This window comes from Rhinoraja longicauda, chromosome 13 (genome assembly GCF_053455715.1).
Source record: "Rhinoraja longicauda isolate Sanriku21f chromosome 13, sRhiLon1.1, whole genome shotgun sequence".
In the NCBI taxonomy this organism is placed as follows: domain Eukaryota; kingdom Metazoa; phylum Chordata; class Chondrichthyes; order Rajiformes; family Arhynchobatidae; genus Rhinoraja; species Rhinoraja longicauda.
This window is the reverse complement of record NC_135965.1, coordinates 36,101,234-36,118,331: the sequence shown is the minus strand read 5'-3', so window position 1 is coordinate 36,118,331 and position 17,098 is coordinate 36,101,234. Positions and strand designations below refer to the sequence as shown.

General features: G+C 40.6%; 1 protein-coding gene across 2 annotated transcripts in view; it reads right to left on the bottom strand.

Moving 5' to 3' along the window:
- Nucleotides 1–17,098, bottom strand: part of LOC144599639 (SH2/SH3 adapter protein Nck1-like) — a 136,992-nt gene that overhangs the window by 20,637 nt on the left and 99,257 nt on the right. Inside the window, exon 1 of one of the 2 annotated variants that reach the window (XM_078410781.1) lies at nt 13,052–13,140. The exons of the other annotated variant lie outside the window; for it this stretch is intronic. Within the exon in view, the coding sequence (XP_078266907.1) occupies nt 13,052–13,085 (34 nt within the window). The 5' untranslated portion in view covers nt 13,086–13,140. Of the gene's footprint in view, nt 1–13,051; nt 13,141–17,098 lie in introns of those variants that run through there. 2 annotated transcript variants of the gene reach the window in all.

Genomic DNA, 17,098 nt, shown 5'->3' with positions numbered 1-17,098 from the left:
TTACAGTAACATTCAACCCGCGACTGTGCTTTGTGAAAGAAATAGTTCAATGGATGTGAAAAAGGTGCTGAAATTAACAGGCATTTCTCTTCCCGCATATGCAGTCTAATCTGCTGAATATTTCCAGCATCTTCTGCTTTTATTATAAACTTCTGCAAAGTTCTCCACACAAACTCTTAAAGTTGAATAAAATTCTAAATAAGATACAAAGACTCGAGTCACTCACAAATTAACAGAGCACGATAGTTTTGGTCAGTTCCAAGATCAAATAAATATTCCTTCACAAACTTCTCATGTCATCCAAATCTATACTGAAACATCAACCTGTTTATATGAATATCCCCAAAGAGCTATTTAAAAACACATTTACTGTTAAAAGTAGTGCAAACTTCCCACTGTCAGCACTTATGATCACACACATTTTTCCATATCCTTTATGCTGCAATTTTAGTTAGAAAATTCTCGTTTCAACTATAAAAGTCCACAGTACCACAGGGGGGGGGGGGGGGGGGGGGGGGGTGGATCTCTCTGGGTGTCTGAAGGAATTGAAACATATGGTTTTCTATCTTGAGAATGTAAATCAGTTTGCAGTCAGTATATTATTTCTAGTCTATTCTAAATTAACTGCATAGTTGCTTTGCAATTCATCTCCCTTTTGGCCCCATTTCTTATGACAATTGCCTAGCACTCCGTGGAAAGCTTTGCAATATTCAAGTCTGGTCCATAACAAAATCCTTGGATTTCTAAGTGACGTGGGGTGCTGCAAGGCTCAGTGCTGGGACGAGGGAATTAAATGTAACATCTCCAAGTTTGCGGATGTCACAAAACTGGGTGAAAGAGTGAGCTGCGAGGAGGATGCTATGAGGCTGCAGGGTAACTTGGATAAAGTTGGGTGAGTGGGCAGATGCAGTATAATGTGATAAACGAGACCTGGGTGTGCTTGCACATCAGTCACTGAAAGTAAGCATGCAGATGCAGCAGTCAGTGAAGAAAGCATGTTGGCCTTCATTGCGAGAGGATTTGAGTTAAGGCGCAAGGAGGTCCAACTGCAGTTGTACAGGACCCTGGTGAGACCACATCTGGAGTATTGCGTGCAGTTTTGGTCTCCTAATTTGAGGAAGAATATTCTTGCTATTGAGGGAGTACAGCGTAGGTTCACCAAGTTAATCAGGTTAATTCCTGGGATGGCGGGACTGACATATGATCAACGAATGGGTCAACTGGGCTTGTATTCACTGGAATTTAGAAGGATGAGAAGGGATCTATAGAACATATAAAATTCTTAAGGGATTAGACAGGCTAGATACAGGAAAAATGTTCCCGTGTTGGGTGAGTCCAGAACCAGGGGTCACAATTTAAGAATAAGAGATAAGCTATTTAGGACTGAGATGAGGAAATACAGAATCAAAGGATATGGGAAAAAAGCAGGAATTGGGTACTGATTTTGGATGATCCGCCATGATCATATTGAATGGTGGTGCTGGTTCAAAGGACCGAATGGCCTACTCCTGCACCTATTTTCTATGTGATAGCAACCATAAAAATAAATCTGTAGGAAAGAACTGCAGATGCAGTTAGTATATCTTCTAGTATCAATTATATAAATCTGTTTTATGTTTATTATGAATCACAACACTTTCAACTCATCCCCCCCCCCCCCCCCCAAAACAACACTTGAAATCCTCCACAAAGACAAGATTAACACCCATTTTCAATAACCTTTGATGTCTGAAAATGTCACTTTGGAATTTAATTCAAATAACTTTGTGTGTAAATATAAAAGGCGTCTTTCACAAGCCTCAGCCATCACCATTTGCAGCAAGACATTCCGTCACATAGTGCATATGCATAAACATGTCATACATTTAGGATTATAACTAAAATTCCAAACATTAAATAACTGAGGGCAATGTGTTCTCAAAGCTCTTGCCAAATTATCTCATTCATTCTCAATAAAACAAAAGATCTCAATTATAGAAAGGGCACTGGAGGGATGAAAAGGAAATTCATCAGGATATTGCGGGATGGGCTGCAACAGCTATGAGGAAAGATTGGATCGGTTGGGTTGGTTTCCATAGAGCAGTGAAGGTTGAGAGGGGAGGTGTCAGAGTCAGAACAAAGTATGGAAACAGGCCCTTCAGTCCAACTTGCTTATTCCAACCAAGATGTCCCATTGACACTAATCCCACCTGCCCATATTTGGCCTATTTCCCCTCAATATTTCCCATCTATGTACCTGTCCAAATATCTTTTTAATATGATGGCAGCTGCTGATGGAGGTGTACACAATTGAGAGATATAGACAGGATGGATAGCATGAGATTTTCCCCCTGGGAGAGTTTACGTCGAGAGAAAATAGGTTGATGGTAAGGGTTGAAGATTTGGAGGGATTTGAAAACATACTCTTTCACCCAAATGTTGAGTCTCAAACACGCTGGCAGAGGTAGGAATTTTTACATTTTACGATTTAGTCGAACACCTGAGACATTGTGGCATGGAAGGTTACAGGCAGTGTGTGATTAGTCTAGTTTGGTATGTAATGACCAGCAAGGGCACAGCAGGCCAAAGGGCCATGCTCTATGGTTCGACAGGTTTGCAGCAAAGGAAGAATCTGTACAATTGTTAGCACTCATCATAAAAGATTACTTTTAAGAATTTCACTACAAAACTTAAAAGATCATATAACTTAATTTGAAAGTCAGAATTGGATTGGAGTAGCCAATCCAGACAATAATAAAAGCTTAAATATTCGCTTCAGCAGCAGATAAACTGAGAGGATAAAATTGGATTCTATGGAGGTAAATAAATGATGTTTTAATGATGGCAAAACTGTAATTCAAAGCTCACTCCTGGATCAAATAGCACCAAAGTTGCAACGTCTGATTAACCACACCTGAGAATGCATTGAGAGTTGACAGCTCGGAACAACTAAAAACATAGCACAAAAAGTAAGGAAATTTGTGTTTGGTAGATTATTTCTTTGTTGTAACAATGCTTCTTGGCAATAAATATTATACTGTTGGAAAGCCTGTTTATTTCCCTTTTAAATGGTGCCACATTTGTAAGGAACATGCATTTGTGGGATGAGCAGCAGAGCTGAGTATATGGGTTGCGCCCATGAAAAATTTGCCAAATCTTCTCTGCCAATGCCAAACAGCTTATTCTGCTGTTGCTATTGACTCTTGTTTTGAGCTTCTGGTACCCCCAGGTGCTGACAATCAGGTGCCTGATTGACTGCATGCCACGTTTGACTGATCTGGATAGGGCCCGTGCGATAGGGCAACTTCAAGCTGGTGTTCCGCAAAACCAAGTTGCGGCATTATTTGGAGTGAGTACCATCTCCAAAGTGAAGGCCAAGTTCCATATAACGGGGGGTGTCAGAGACAGGCCGCGAAGTGGGCGTCCCAAGAAGACGACACCCGGAGAAGACCATTTCCTCACCCTGTCAGCACTTAGGAACCGTAGGCTGTCTTCTACAGATTTGCAGTCAAGGTTTGCAGGACGATATGGCCGACGGCTCTCTGCCCAGACAATTCGGAACTGACTGCACGCAGCCGATCTCCGGTCTCATAGGGCTGCCAGGAGGCCTGCCATGACTGCCCTTCACCGTCAGGCCCGTTTGCGCTGGTGTCGGCAACACGTGCACTGGAACCTGAACATGTGGAGGAACGTTATGTTAAGCGATGAGTCCAGATTCTGCCGGCAGTTGGATCATAGGGTCAAAGTGTGGAGAAGACGCGGAGAACGCTATGCTGATTGCTGCACCGATAGAGTAACATCTTTTGGTGGAGGCAGTGTGATGGTGTGGGGCGGCATCTCCCTCACTGGAAAAACGAGGCTTGTCATCATTGGAGGCAATCTCAATGCAGAGAGATATCGAGATGAGATTCTGCAACCAGTGGCAATCCCATATCTCCACAGTCTGGGACCGAACTCTATCCTCCAAGATGACAATGCTCGCCCCCACAGAGCAGGGTTTCTCAGGAACTACCTCCAGAATTTGGGAGTGGAGAGGATGGAATGGCCTGCCAGCAGTCCTGACCTCAACCCCATTGAACACTTGTGGGATCAGCTTGGGCGTGCTGTTCGTGCCAGAGTGACCAACACAACCACGTTGGCTGACTTGCGACAAATGCTGGTTGAAGAATGGGATGCCATCCCACAACAGTGTGTGACCAGGCTGGTGACCAGCATGAGGAGGAGGTGCCAGGCTGTTGTGGCTGTGTATGGTTCTTCCACACGCTACTGAGGCTCCTGTTTATTAAATGAATAAATTGTTAAATTGCCAATATGTCTTGTTTCTTCAGACTTCAATCATCCAATCCACCAAACAACACCGAACAAGAGTCAATGGCAGAATAAGCTGTTTGGCATTGGCAAATATTTGGCAGATTTTTCATGGGCGCAACCCACATACTCAGCTCTGCTGCTCATCCCACAAATGCATGTTCCTTACAAATGTGGCACCATTTAAAAGGGAAATAAACAGGCTTTCCAACGGTATAAGATTTATTGCCAAGCAGCATTGTTACAACAAAGAAATAATCTACCAAACACAAATTTCCTTACTTTTTGTGCTATGTTTAGATTGTAGAGGGAACCAAAAGCATCAGGTTTGATCTTTCCAACTTTTCCCTGGTCACAATTCTTGACCATCTCGTGCTCTTTGTTGAGCAAGCCATATAAGAATTAAAACATGACAAGATCAATAGAGATGGGGATGATACCGAGCTGGGTGTTGGAAATGCACACGTGAGATATGACAATAAACATTGCCGTGGGCTTTTTTCAACAGGGCTTACAGTAAGGGGTGTAATTAGCATTCAACAGACACTGGAAGGTAATTGCATGGCCAACAGATTAGTTACGCTCCATGATTAAGGCATCAACGTAAGCACTTTGTAAATGGTCATCGAGGCATCATGCACCAAAGCATTTCATCCTGCGTGGTTGCCTGCAGCCCCATGTAAAATATCTAGTTTATATTTTGGTAAAAATATTATTTTACTATCTTGGAGATTATAAGGTCAATTATTCATTCATACTGAAAAGCTGCTCTGTGGCAAAGAAATGGCGATCACCACTCTCCTTGATTAGTTAAACTCATCTCCAAAACGCACTACAGAAGAGTTGTGCCATGTGTGAACAGGTTAAAATAAACAGGAAGACTATAATTAAACTGAAGAATTCCCATTATTTGACTTCAATCAAGGAAACATAACAGTAGATAACAATTCTGATTTAAATATATAGAATTAAAAATTGACGATATGGTTGAGATTAAAGCACGAGGGGACAAAAAACCCCAATATATTGTTTATATTAAATTTCCTCAATTATATACACACTAGAAATACTTAGATGATCTAATAAGATGAGAAGAGGTTTAGCAGAATATTGCCTGGATTAGAGAGTATTAGCTAAGAGAGGTTGGACAGACCTGGACTGCTTTCTCTGGAACAGAGAGATTTTGAATGGAAACCTTATAGAAGTATATAAAATTATGAGAGGTGTAGATAGGATAGACCGTCAGATCCATTTTTCCAGGGTGGAAATGTCAAAGACCTGAGGACATAGTCTTATGGTGAAAGTTAGCAAATTGGAATTTGGGCAAGATTTAGTTATGTTATATCTGATCAATGCTTGATCCAGACAGGGAGTGCTCATTTTGTGGCCCTGAGAGTCTAATTGCTAATCCAAGTGTGACCACTCACCAAACACAGTAATAACAACATCAGCCAATGGAAGGATCACGAAACCTGCATTGATGGCACAATTTCCTTTCAAAACAGTTCACCTTTTTACTGCAATTATTAGAAATATTCAGTCTCTGGTTCAGTTCAATACTACTTTATTACTTTTCTCCAGTACCCAGATTTCTAACTTTGTCTTTCATGTGCCACCTTCTCCAGTGCCTGGCAATCAAAATATACTATATCAACAGTTTTCCCTTTGTGTACTTTACTCATTACTTCCTCTAGGAACAGTAATGTGTCAAACACCACTCCTCTTGAATAAACCTCTGATTCTCTTTGATGGTATTGAGATTTTTTTTTAAAGCTGTTAATAACTTAAATGGATTTCAGAATTTTTATAAACACACATTAGGTTAACTGGCCAACATTTTCCTACTTTCTTCCACCTCCTTTCTTGAATAGGGTCATGCCATTTACAATCTACTGGGACCTTTGAGAATCAAGAAGATGCTGAATGATCACAACCAATGCATCCACCACTCCTTCTCAGTAGCCATTTCTTTTAACAGTCTCATCCTCTAAGGGAACCAAATGTTTGTTCTTTTCCTTTTTTCTGTGCTTGAAGTTCTTCCCATACATTTTTACATTTTTTTAATTAAACCAACTCCCTTAATTTAGTCACCAGCTGTTGATGTCTGAAATGTTTCCAATGTTCTGGTCTACCAATGATCTCCACGTTGTTTTATGTATTTCTTTCAATATAACATTATTCCTAATTTTCTTTAGTCACAAATTAATCATCCATTTGTAGCATTTTTATTTCTCAAATGACATATCTCACGAATTATGAAATAATCCAGTGTTCATCTACTAACCTACACTAAACAATTTATTGTATCCAAAGAGCGTTTGTCAAACCCCAAGTTGTGCACTCTGTAAAATACTCAATGCTACCAATGCTACAGTTTCTATTCCCAATCTGTCACCACAACAGAATCCCAGATACTGTCTCGTGATTTTTAAATATGTGCAGATCGCATGCAGTCCTGATACAGTGTTGATAATCCAAAAAGGCTTTTATCCGAGTAATCAGTAATAGCTACTGACTAAAATATTTTCAGCTTTCACTTCTGATATTGCATAAAGTTCAGTTTACAGGAAATTATAATTATATTAATAATAATAATGATAATAATAAACATTTATTTTATATAGCGCTTTTCCAAGTGCTCAAAGACGCTTTACAAAACAGTCATGACATAAAAACAAACAGACGAACTGTCCTGATGGAGAAGCGGCGAACAAATAGCGCCAGCGTCCTCTCACGTCAGGGTCGGCAGTAGACAATAAAGACCACAATTACAATTTTAACACAAACAGCCATCACAGTGATTGCTCCAGGCACACCCTCACTGTGATGGAAGGCAAAGAAAAGTCTTATCTCCTCCTCATTCTTCTCCCGTGGTGCCACGAGGCGATCGAGGCTCCCGACTTTTGAGCCCCCACCGGGCGATGGAAAGTCCCAGGGCCGAGCCGAGCAGGCCAATGAAGGTCCTGAGCCCCCACCGGGCGATGGAAAGTGCGGAGGCCAGGCCACGCAGGGCGATGAAGGGCCTGCGAGCGGGTCGATCAAACCTCGCGCTCCGGGGCGGTCGAAGCTGCTACAGCTGGAGCTCCCGAAAGCCGGTCGCCAGCCAGGGACCTGCGAACTCCAGATGTTGCGGTCTGCAGGGCCCACGGCCGAAGCCTCCGAGATGGCAAGTCCAGGCCCTGCGACCGGAGTCTTCAAGGTCGATCCCAGCTGGAGGCCGCCGACTCCACGGTGTTAGGCCGTAGCGCGAACGGAGATACGACACGATAAAGGTCGCATCTCCGTTGAGGAGGAGATTGGAAAAAAAGGTTTCCTCCACCCCCCCACCACATAAACAGAGTTAAAAATAAATCAAAACGTACATTTAAACGATAACAATAGACAAAAACCAAATAAAAAGACAGAGAGACTGCCGGTGAGCCGCAGCTGCAGAACGCAGCCACGCCTCCTAATCTTTTAAGCTATGTGGTACTGACTGATCACAAAGAAAGCCAAAATAGGTATGGGAGAGCATAAGACCACTGAAAAAAGAATCATTTTTAAAAGTTGTTTTGAAAATGTAAATTCAAAGTGCTTTGACTCTGAAATCATCATCATTGGTCCAAAAATGCTCACCAAATCCACCCAAAACTTCATCCTCAACATTGATGGTCTCCCAGTATCCACCTCACCTCACATCCGGAATCTTGGAATCATCCTTGATCAAACCCTCTCCTTCGACAAACACATCAAACACATCACAAAGACAGCCTTCTTCCACCTCAAAAACATTGCCCGTCTCCGTCCATCCCTCTCCTCCACAGCTGCAGAAACCCTCATCCACGCCTTCATCACCTCCCGTCTGGACTACTGCAACAGCCTCCTCTATGGCGCACCCTCAAAAATCATCAATAAACTTCAATACATTCAAAACTCCGCTGCCCGTCTACTCACACACACCTCGATCCGTGACCATATCACCCCCGTCCTTTATAAACTCCACTGGCTCCCCATCCCCCAGAGAATCCAGTACAAAATCCTCCTCATAACCTACAAAGCCCTCCATAACCTGGCCCCATCCTACCTGACCGACCTCCTCCACAGGCACACTCCCACCTGCACCCTCCGCTCTGCCGCTGCCAATCTCCTATCCCCCCACATCCGGACTAAACTCAGATCCTGGGGGGACAGGGCTTTCTCCATCGCTGCTCCCACCCTATGGAACTCATTACCCCAAACCGTTAGAGACTCCCCCACACTCACCACATTCAAAACATCGCTGAAGTCTCACCTGTTCAGTACTGCCTTCAACCACTGAAGGTCACCTCACCTACTGTCTCCTTTCTCTGTTCATTTATTTATTTACTTATTTATCTATTTATTAATTTCCCTATGTTCTCAAAATCTCTGTAAAGCGCCTTTGAGTATATGAAAAGCGCTATATAAATAAAATGTATTATTATTATTATTATTATAATTAACATATTAATAGGTTTCATTTCTTTGCCTCAAAATCTATTGCAAATAGCCCTTATTTCCTGATCACGAAAGGTGGTGGTTATGTTCGCACCAATGTTTAATTACTATACCATGGAATACGTGCTGATAAAACCTGATTTAATGTAAGATGGAGACACAAAAGGAGCAGACTCGGAAATCCTGAGTAAGAAAAACTGCCAGAGGAACTCAGCATGTTAGATAGCATCTAGGAGGGAAATGGACAGATGTGATTTTGGGTCAGGACCTTTATTTATTGCGATTTGGTGCTTATATTTATTTCATTGCATTTTATCGGAATGCAAAATATGTGAAACCAAGAATGTAATCAGCATGTTTTTGTCAATGTTTTGTTCCAGAGAAACATTAAGTTGTAACTTTCCCTGCTATGTTGAAAGTTAAACGGAAAAGAAAATCAATGAAATCCAGATCAATGCAGGGAGACAAGCAACTGTGCAACAATATATCTGGCACAATAACTGCAACCATTTCAATACACCAACTCCTATTGCCAATGATGGATGCGCTGCCCCAAGTAGTAACCCAACGGTAAAAATGATGACTGTTTGGGACCAACGCCCTCCGCTTCACTGAGTAATTTATATCATTTCTTCATAATTAAAATCAGGGAGTGTTATTTTGAATTCTGTTGATTGCCAAGGGACCTCTTCATTGAATTGAGTCTCACTTCTGGTTTAGAGGTTTAGCAACTCAACATGATATCGATCTATATAGCTGAAGACATTCAATCTCCCTGCAACAGTGAACAGGCTTTCAGTACAAAATGACCAAAGACTGTGCTGTTCCACCTTCTTAAACCGACAGGTCTGTAATTTGAAGCAAGTCAGCACACGAGGAAGGCCTTGCACAACATCCTGCCTTGTACATTGTTCACATTACTTTTAACATGCAAGTAGTATAGAAAAAGACGACTTTTTGAATGACAATGTATTCACTAAACAAATGCACATACAAAATGTGATATTAGAATTCATCGCTTTCTCCTGAATGCATTCTCTGCCTTTGTAAATAGGGACCAAGATGCAATATTTAACTTTCATAAGTAGGTCTCCAGGAATGAAAGGAAGGGGCTCTAGCTTAAACTTTAATCATTGAAACCCAGCGTTTGAAGTGGGCCGAGATACGATATGAATTCTGGTTATATCGACAAACAATTTTCTGACATGGATTTTTAATGCTGATATTTATCTTCCCCAGCATTTCTTTTTCACTCAAGACACGATTGATGCAAAATTATGGATTTATGGTCACAAGCCTGCATCCCCACCCACCACTGTCTCCCAATCCTCACCACCAACCCCCCCACCCAGTTCTAGACTTTGTGTGTAAAATTGAATGAACAAATACTGGACAACTATTGAACGATAGTACCACAGCCACACCATTGTCCTTGCCCACTGCCCACAAATGTACATTTTCAGCAGAGGGCTATGTCAAATAAGGAGATTACCAGCACTTCCTGACCCAAGAAGTGCAGCCATCAGTCATATTCAGATAGTCAACACAAGTCATGGATAATCTGATAGGGTGGCTTCATTTCATATTTATTAACACATATTCAATTTATGTTAGGATTCAAAATGAGAGTTGAATAATTTTCCTCTAGATTTCACTCCCAACCTTCACCTGCTGCCTCTGCTCTTTCCATCATCCCATCTCTTGCCATCTCCTTCATGTCTCTCAAGTACCTACTGTTGTTGGTGGGCAGGTTCCCCAAAATTACAAATTTAGGCCAGATGGGATGTAATCATATTAAAATATTCAAACCCAAATCTAACTTGTCTTTACGGTAACCATGTCCAATTTTCAGCACCGTGGATCTCATGCATATTAATCTTCTGGATCAGCTGACTGAGAGACTTTATTGAATGCCTTACTAAAATCCATGTGGACAACAACCATCGAATACCCTCATCAGTCTCGTTGTCATCACATCAAAAAGCTTAGTCAATCTGCTGAAGACTAAGCCATGTTTATGGACCCTAGTTATCCCATCCTCTAGCAAATTAGTGCAAATCCTATCCCAAAAATCCTCTCCAATTGAGTCCTTACCACAAACGTAAGACTCACCGGCCTCCGGTATCTTAGATTATTTCAACATCCCTTAAACAAAATAACCACATTGACTGCTTTTCAGTCCCCCAGGCTTTTGCCTGTAGCTAGAGAAGATACAAAGATCTTTGTCCATGCCCTTGCAATCTCTTCCCTAGGCCCTCAATAACCGAACTAATAAGTGCCCCATGTCCTACTGCTTGCACCCGTTGTTTAAACCAAACACAGATACAAAAAGCTTGAATAACTCAGCAGGTCATGCAGCATCTCTGGAGAAAAGGAATAGGTGACATTTTGGGTTGAGACCCTGCTTGGTCTGGAAAAGTGTCTCGACCCAAAACGTCACCCATTCTTTTTCTCCTGAGATGCTGCCTGATCCACTGAGTTACTCCGCTTTTTGTGTCTGTCTTCAATCATAACCACCTGTCAGCCACCCAGTCTCTCAAAATGGCGGACTACTGCCAAGAAATGGAAACAACAAATAATTAGTCTTGACTTAAATTCATAGAGACAAGAACTCCAAGAACCGTGTTAATATAAAGTTCGAAGGTATTTATTCACAAAATGCTGGAGTAACTCAGCAGGTCAGGCAGCATCTCGGGAGAGAAGGAGAAGAAGGGTCTCGACCCGAAACATCACCCATTCCTTCTCTCCCGAGATGCTGCCTGACCTGCTGAGTTACTCCAGCATTTTGTGAATAAATACCTTCGAGTTATACCAGCATCTGCAGTTATTTTCTTATACTACTTAATATAAAGATCAATGTTTCTGCTCCCCCTTATTCAACTTGTAACTGAACAGCAATTACCAGTTGAATGTTTTTTTTCCATAAGAGCATGTCAACGCAGAATATATACAGGCATTCACAAGTATCCTGGCTTTGAGCCTGTTTTACCTGCCCATCCAGTTGACTCACAGATGATAAAACAGAGTTTGTACTGCACCTTTAATACTGTACTTATAAAATGTTCTAAATTGCTTTGCAGGAGAGTAAATAACAAAATTTGGCTACAAGCCATGCAAAGGAGATTAAGGCACAACAATGAGAAAGAAGCACTAAATGTTTAGGAGAGAATACCCAAGTGTTGGAGATTGGCATGGTTAAAATCTGGTTAGTACTGTTCACTTAATCGGGAGATAAATGCAGAGTTGTCAGGATAATTAACCTGGGTACTTCATTTCTGCTTAAAAAAAATTATTCTGCCCCTGGTTCAATTCCATTATATCAGATCTTGTATAGAAACATAAAATTCTTAAAGGATTGTACAGGCTAGATGCAGGAAAAATGTTCCTGATGTTGGGAGAGTCCAGAACCAGGGGTCACAGTTTAAGAAAAAGGGGTAGGCCATTTAGGACAGAGATGAAGAAAAACTTCTTCACCCAGAGAGTTACGAATCTATGGAATTCTCTGCCACAGAAGGCAGTGGAGGCCAATTCACTGGATGTTTTCAAGAGAGAGTTAGATCTAGCTCTTAGGGCGAAAGGAATCAACGGATATGGGGAAAAAGCAGGAACAAGGTACTGATTTTAGATGATCAGCCATGATCATATTGAATGTCGGTGCTGGTTCAAAGGGCCGAATGGCCTACTCCTGCACCTATTTTTCTATGTTTCTATGTAAATAAATTAAACTACAAATCTCAAGTTGTTTTTCATGACATTTTCTTGACACACATCCAAAAAAAGTATCAAATAATTCCATTGTACATTTCCCAGATGCAATCTTGTGCCAACACCAAGTCAGTTTTTTAAAAGTTTGCTTTTCTAAAATATCAGGTTTAAATAAGTGAAGAGAGTTTGTAGTCAAAATCAAAAGATTGGAAATGTTGAAGTTATATCATTTCAAGGCAAATACAGCTATGTATTTGAGGCTGTGAATGTTACAGTCCTGCAACTTCAGTGCTGACACATCAAGTCGCAAAGTATTTTTAGAAATAGCAACCCTCCATTTTCAAATGAATTGACACTTTTCCTATTAACATCAGATAAAGGCAAAATAATTACTTGCATGTAGCAACATTTATAAATTCAGTTTGCAGATTTGTACGACACGATAAAGTCTCTTAATCCACAACTCTTGCCATGAAAATCTAGATCACTGATCAGAATCCAGAAAACTTAGTAAAATGTAACACTTGCTGTGTTGGCTCATTTTAACTTGAGTTTCATTAAATGGACAATTGGTTACCAATTCATCAAGGAAAATATTACTTACTGAAAAGCTGCTTGATAATATTAACCGATTCCATTCTTCTGTGTGTTCAACTTGGGTAAATGAAGCACAAATGAAACACTCAGCAACCATTCCACAATTATCAGCCCAGACACACCCCAATTCCAGAGCACGTGACCAGGCAGCAAATCAATCCACAGGATTTCAGATAACTCACAACCACTCAAAGGATTTGGTTTGAAGTCTCACAAAACCTGTCTTACAAACGAATCATGTCGTTATGGTAACAGTGATTACATCACTTCAGAAAAGTTACAGGAATGATTCCAAAAGAATCCGTGACCAGAAGAAACTGCAGCAATCTTTCAACTTCCACTTCCTCTTCTTTGCCTCCAATTCATTTCCTTCCAAAATCACCCCTGTTACATAATTCAGGAAATATTCTATTTCATTAAATATTGTGCAAACACAGTTAGTCTCCCATCTATCTACCTTAAAAATGTTGCTTGAACAAGCTGCACAAAATTTGTTCAGGTGATCTTACGACACTGATTTGCAAGCAGCTCGTAAACAGTTTATGTTGACAGTTACTTCAACCTACGCGACAGATTTTTCTATTAAAGTGTCAATACACCAAGATTACTGAAAACAAGTATTTGCAGATCAAACTCGTCCATTATTGCTGCAATCCCTCAATTAATTACTCAATTGAACTTGCATTATTGGGACTTTTGTAGACCAGTTCACTGCCAGTCTCGGAAGACGAGTGTCAAACATTGAATCTTGTATTGTCTGGTCTGATTTGTTCATCCAGTAAACAGGTGAATCACCGTGACCAGGAAAAAGACTTTTAATTCCTAGTCTGTGGCAAGTCAGCTTACTTCAGATTGGTAGCAGAAAGCTACATTATTCACAGGACTGCCTGCTAAATGGTCAATATTTTAAAGGGGCAGTTGAGAGGGGAACATTTATTGAGAAAGCACCATTTTGGAACGTTAAAATATTTAGGTGCATGCAGAAATGTGAATAATACTACCTCCTAGAAAGGGTGGAACATTTCAATAGAAAAACCTCACAATAAATTGATGTAAAATAAATTGCAATAAATCTGCAACCCAAGTCCGTGTAATTGTTTTTGTTCCATATTCCTCAACCACTGACTGATAAAAATGATTATTTAAGATTACCAATGATACTCAAATCAGCTGTTGTTCAGATAAATTTTCAATAATTTTTGTGCTAGTGTTTCCCAACTTCACACTTAAAGATGCAGTTGCATTTTTTTTACATCACAATTGTAATTCATACTATATCCTAGACGCCTCAACTAATTGAAATAGGGTAAATAAACCATAAACCGTTTCCTTTTAGTGTGATTTGATGAAGATGTTTGTGACATAATCTTTGAAATTCCATGAAAGCAAAACCTGGTCTGTGCAAATCCTCCTTGAAATTGAACTCTTGATGCCAAGTATCGTTCTGGTAAAATTGCATTGCACTCGTTCCGATGGCCAGTACTGCTCATGGTACTCCAATGGAGGTTTAATCATAGTTGCAGCATAATTCCCACCCCCCCCACCCTTAAATTTAATCCTCTTAGTATTGACAACCAATATTCCATTAGCTTATGTGTAGGGAGGAACTGCAGATGTGGTTTAAACTGGTTAGACACCAAAAGCTGGAGTTACTCAGTGGGTCAAGCAGCATCTCTGGAGGAAAGGAATAGGTGACGTTTCGGGTCAAGACCCTTCTTCAGACTGAGCGTCAGGGGAAATGGAAACTTGAGACATAGATGGTGATTTTAGAGAGATATAGAACCAATGAATGAAAGATATGCAAAAAGCAGCAATGTGCTTTTTGTACTTCATTCATTCATTGTACATCTCTCTCTATCACTGTCTATATCTCTCGTTTCCCTTTCCCAAATCTCAGCCTGAAGGGTTTCGACCCGAAACGTCACCCAGTCCTTTTCTCCAGAGATGCTGCCTGACCCGCTGAGTTACTCCAGCTTTGTGTCTACCATTTGCTTATATTACCCAATCCAGCTGAGGAAAATTGTGTTCTTTTTTAGGCAAGGTGAATAGATGAAACCAAAACAACATTGTTTCTCTGCCTTTTCAAATCTATTCTGCCACATTTATTTTGCAGTACCACATTGTTAATACTGAACAGTGAACATTTAAAGAAAAAAATAAATCTCAGGTCGCTCATGAAATGCGAAGATAGTTAGGGAGCAAAACGGTCATATAAGAAAATATACATTAATAAAGGTCAACCAAGAAGAATAGCAGGAAATGGATTCTCATGAACACCAAACTTGATGTAAGCAACCTTTTGATTCACCATAAGCATTGTACATTTTGTATAGTGTTTCTCGATCAGCAGCCGGAGAAAATTACAGTAACACAACCTCACAGGGTAAAATGAACTTCCCTGGCAAAAAGGCAGGTATCGGAAATTCAGGCTGTAAAAAGGACAAGGGGTTACTAGTTGTATCAAAATCACAGTAACTAAATCATGGTCAGCTCAGGGATGTCAAGTACATTACCAGAAAAAGGAATATTTTCTGTTCAGCTTTTGTTTCTGAAGGCGTTAGCTCTTGCTGGTGAATTTTCTGGAGCACAAGTTACTAGCCAACAAATACCAAACTTAACCACAAAACGAATATAAATTGAATTATGCCGTAACTTTCACTATCTCCAGATTGTATGACCACTTGAGGAACGTACTTCAAACGTATTTTCTGATAAGCAGATATTACTAACATCAGAAATGCTGCAGCCAATTTACACACACCAATAGCAATGGGATTCTGGCTGGTAATAGATATATATTGAAATTCCTATGTTCTTATTCAAAATCAGACAGATACAGTGCATTCGGAAAGTATTCAGACCACTTCACTTTTTCAACATTTTGATATGTTACAGCCTTATTTAAAAATGGATTAATTTTCTTTATCACCAATCTACACACAATACCCCATAATAAAAAAGCAAAAACAGGTGTTTAGAAATTTTTACAAAGTAATTAAAAAGAAATAACTGAAATATCACATTTCTCCAAAGACGTACAGGTATGTAGGTTAATTGGTTGGGTAAATGTAAAAATTGTCCCTAGTGGGTGTAGGATAGTGTTAATGTACGGGGATCACTGGGCGGCACGGTCTTGGTGGGCCGAAAAGGCCTGTTTCCGGCTGTATATATATGATATGATATGATATGATATGATACATAAGTATTCAGACCCTTGACTCAGTACTTTGCTGAGGCACCTTTGGCAACCATTACAGCCTCAAGTCTTCTTGGATATGTGCTACAAGCTTGGCACACTTGTATTTGGGTAATTTCTCCCATTCTCCTCTGCAGATCCTCTCAAACTGTCAGGTTGGATGGGGCGCGTCAATGCACAGCTATTTTCAGGTCCTTCCAGAGATGTTGGATCGGGTTCAAGTCTGGGCTCTGGCTAGGCCACTCAAGGACATTCATAGACTTGTCACGAAGCCACTCCTGCGCTGTCTTTGCTGTGTGCGTAGGGTCGTTGTCCTGTTGGGAGGGGATCCTCTGCCCCAGTCCGAGGTCCAGAACGCTCTGAAGCAGGGTTTCATCAAGGATCTCTCTGGTACCCTTTATACCCTTCTGCAGAGCTGTGTCTCGACACAATCCTGTCTCGGAGGTCTACGAACAATTCTTTCGACTTCATGGCTTGGTTTTTGGTCTGACATGCACTGTCAACTGTGGGACTTTGTTTAGACAGGTGTGTGCCTTTCGAAATCATGTCAAATCAATCTAATTTACCACTGGTGGACTCCAATCAAATTGTGGAAACATTGAGGATAATCAATGGAAAGAGGATGAACCCAAGCTCAATTTTGAGTGTCATAGCAAAGAGTCTGAATACTTATGTAAATGTGATATTTCAGTTATTTCTTTTTAATTACTTTGCAAAAATTTCTAAACACCTGTTTTCGCTTCTTCATTCTGGGGTATTGTGTGTAGATTGATGAAAGAAAGAGAATTTGATCCATGTTAAAATAAGGTTGCAACATAACAAAATGTGGAAAAAGTGAAGGGGCCTGAATATTTTCTG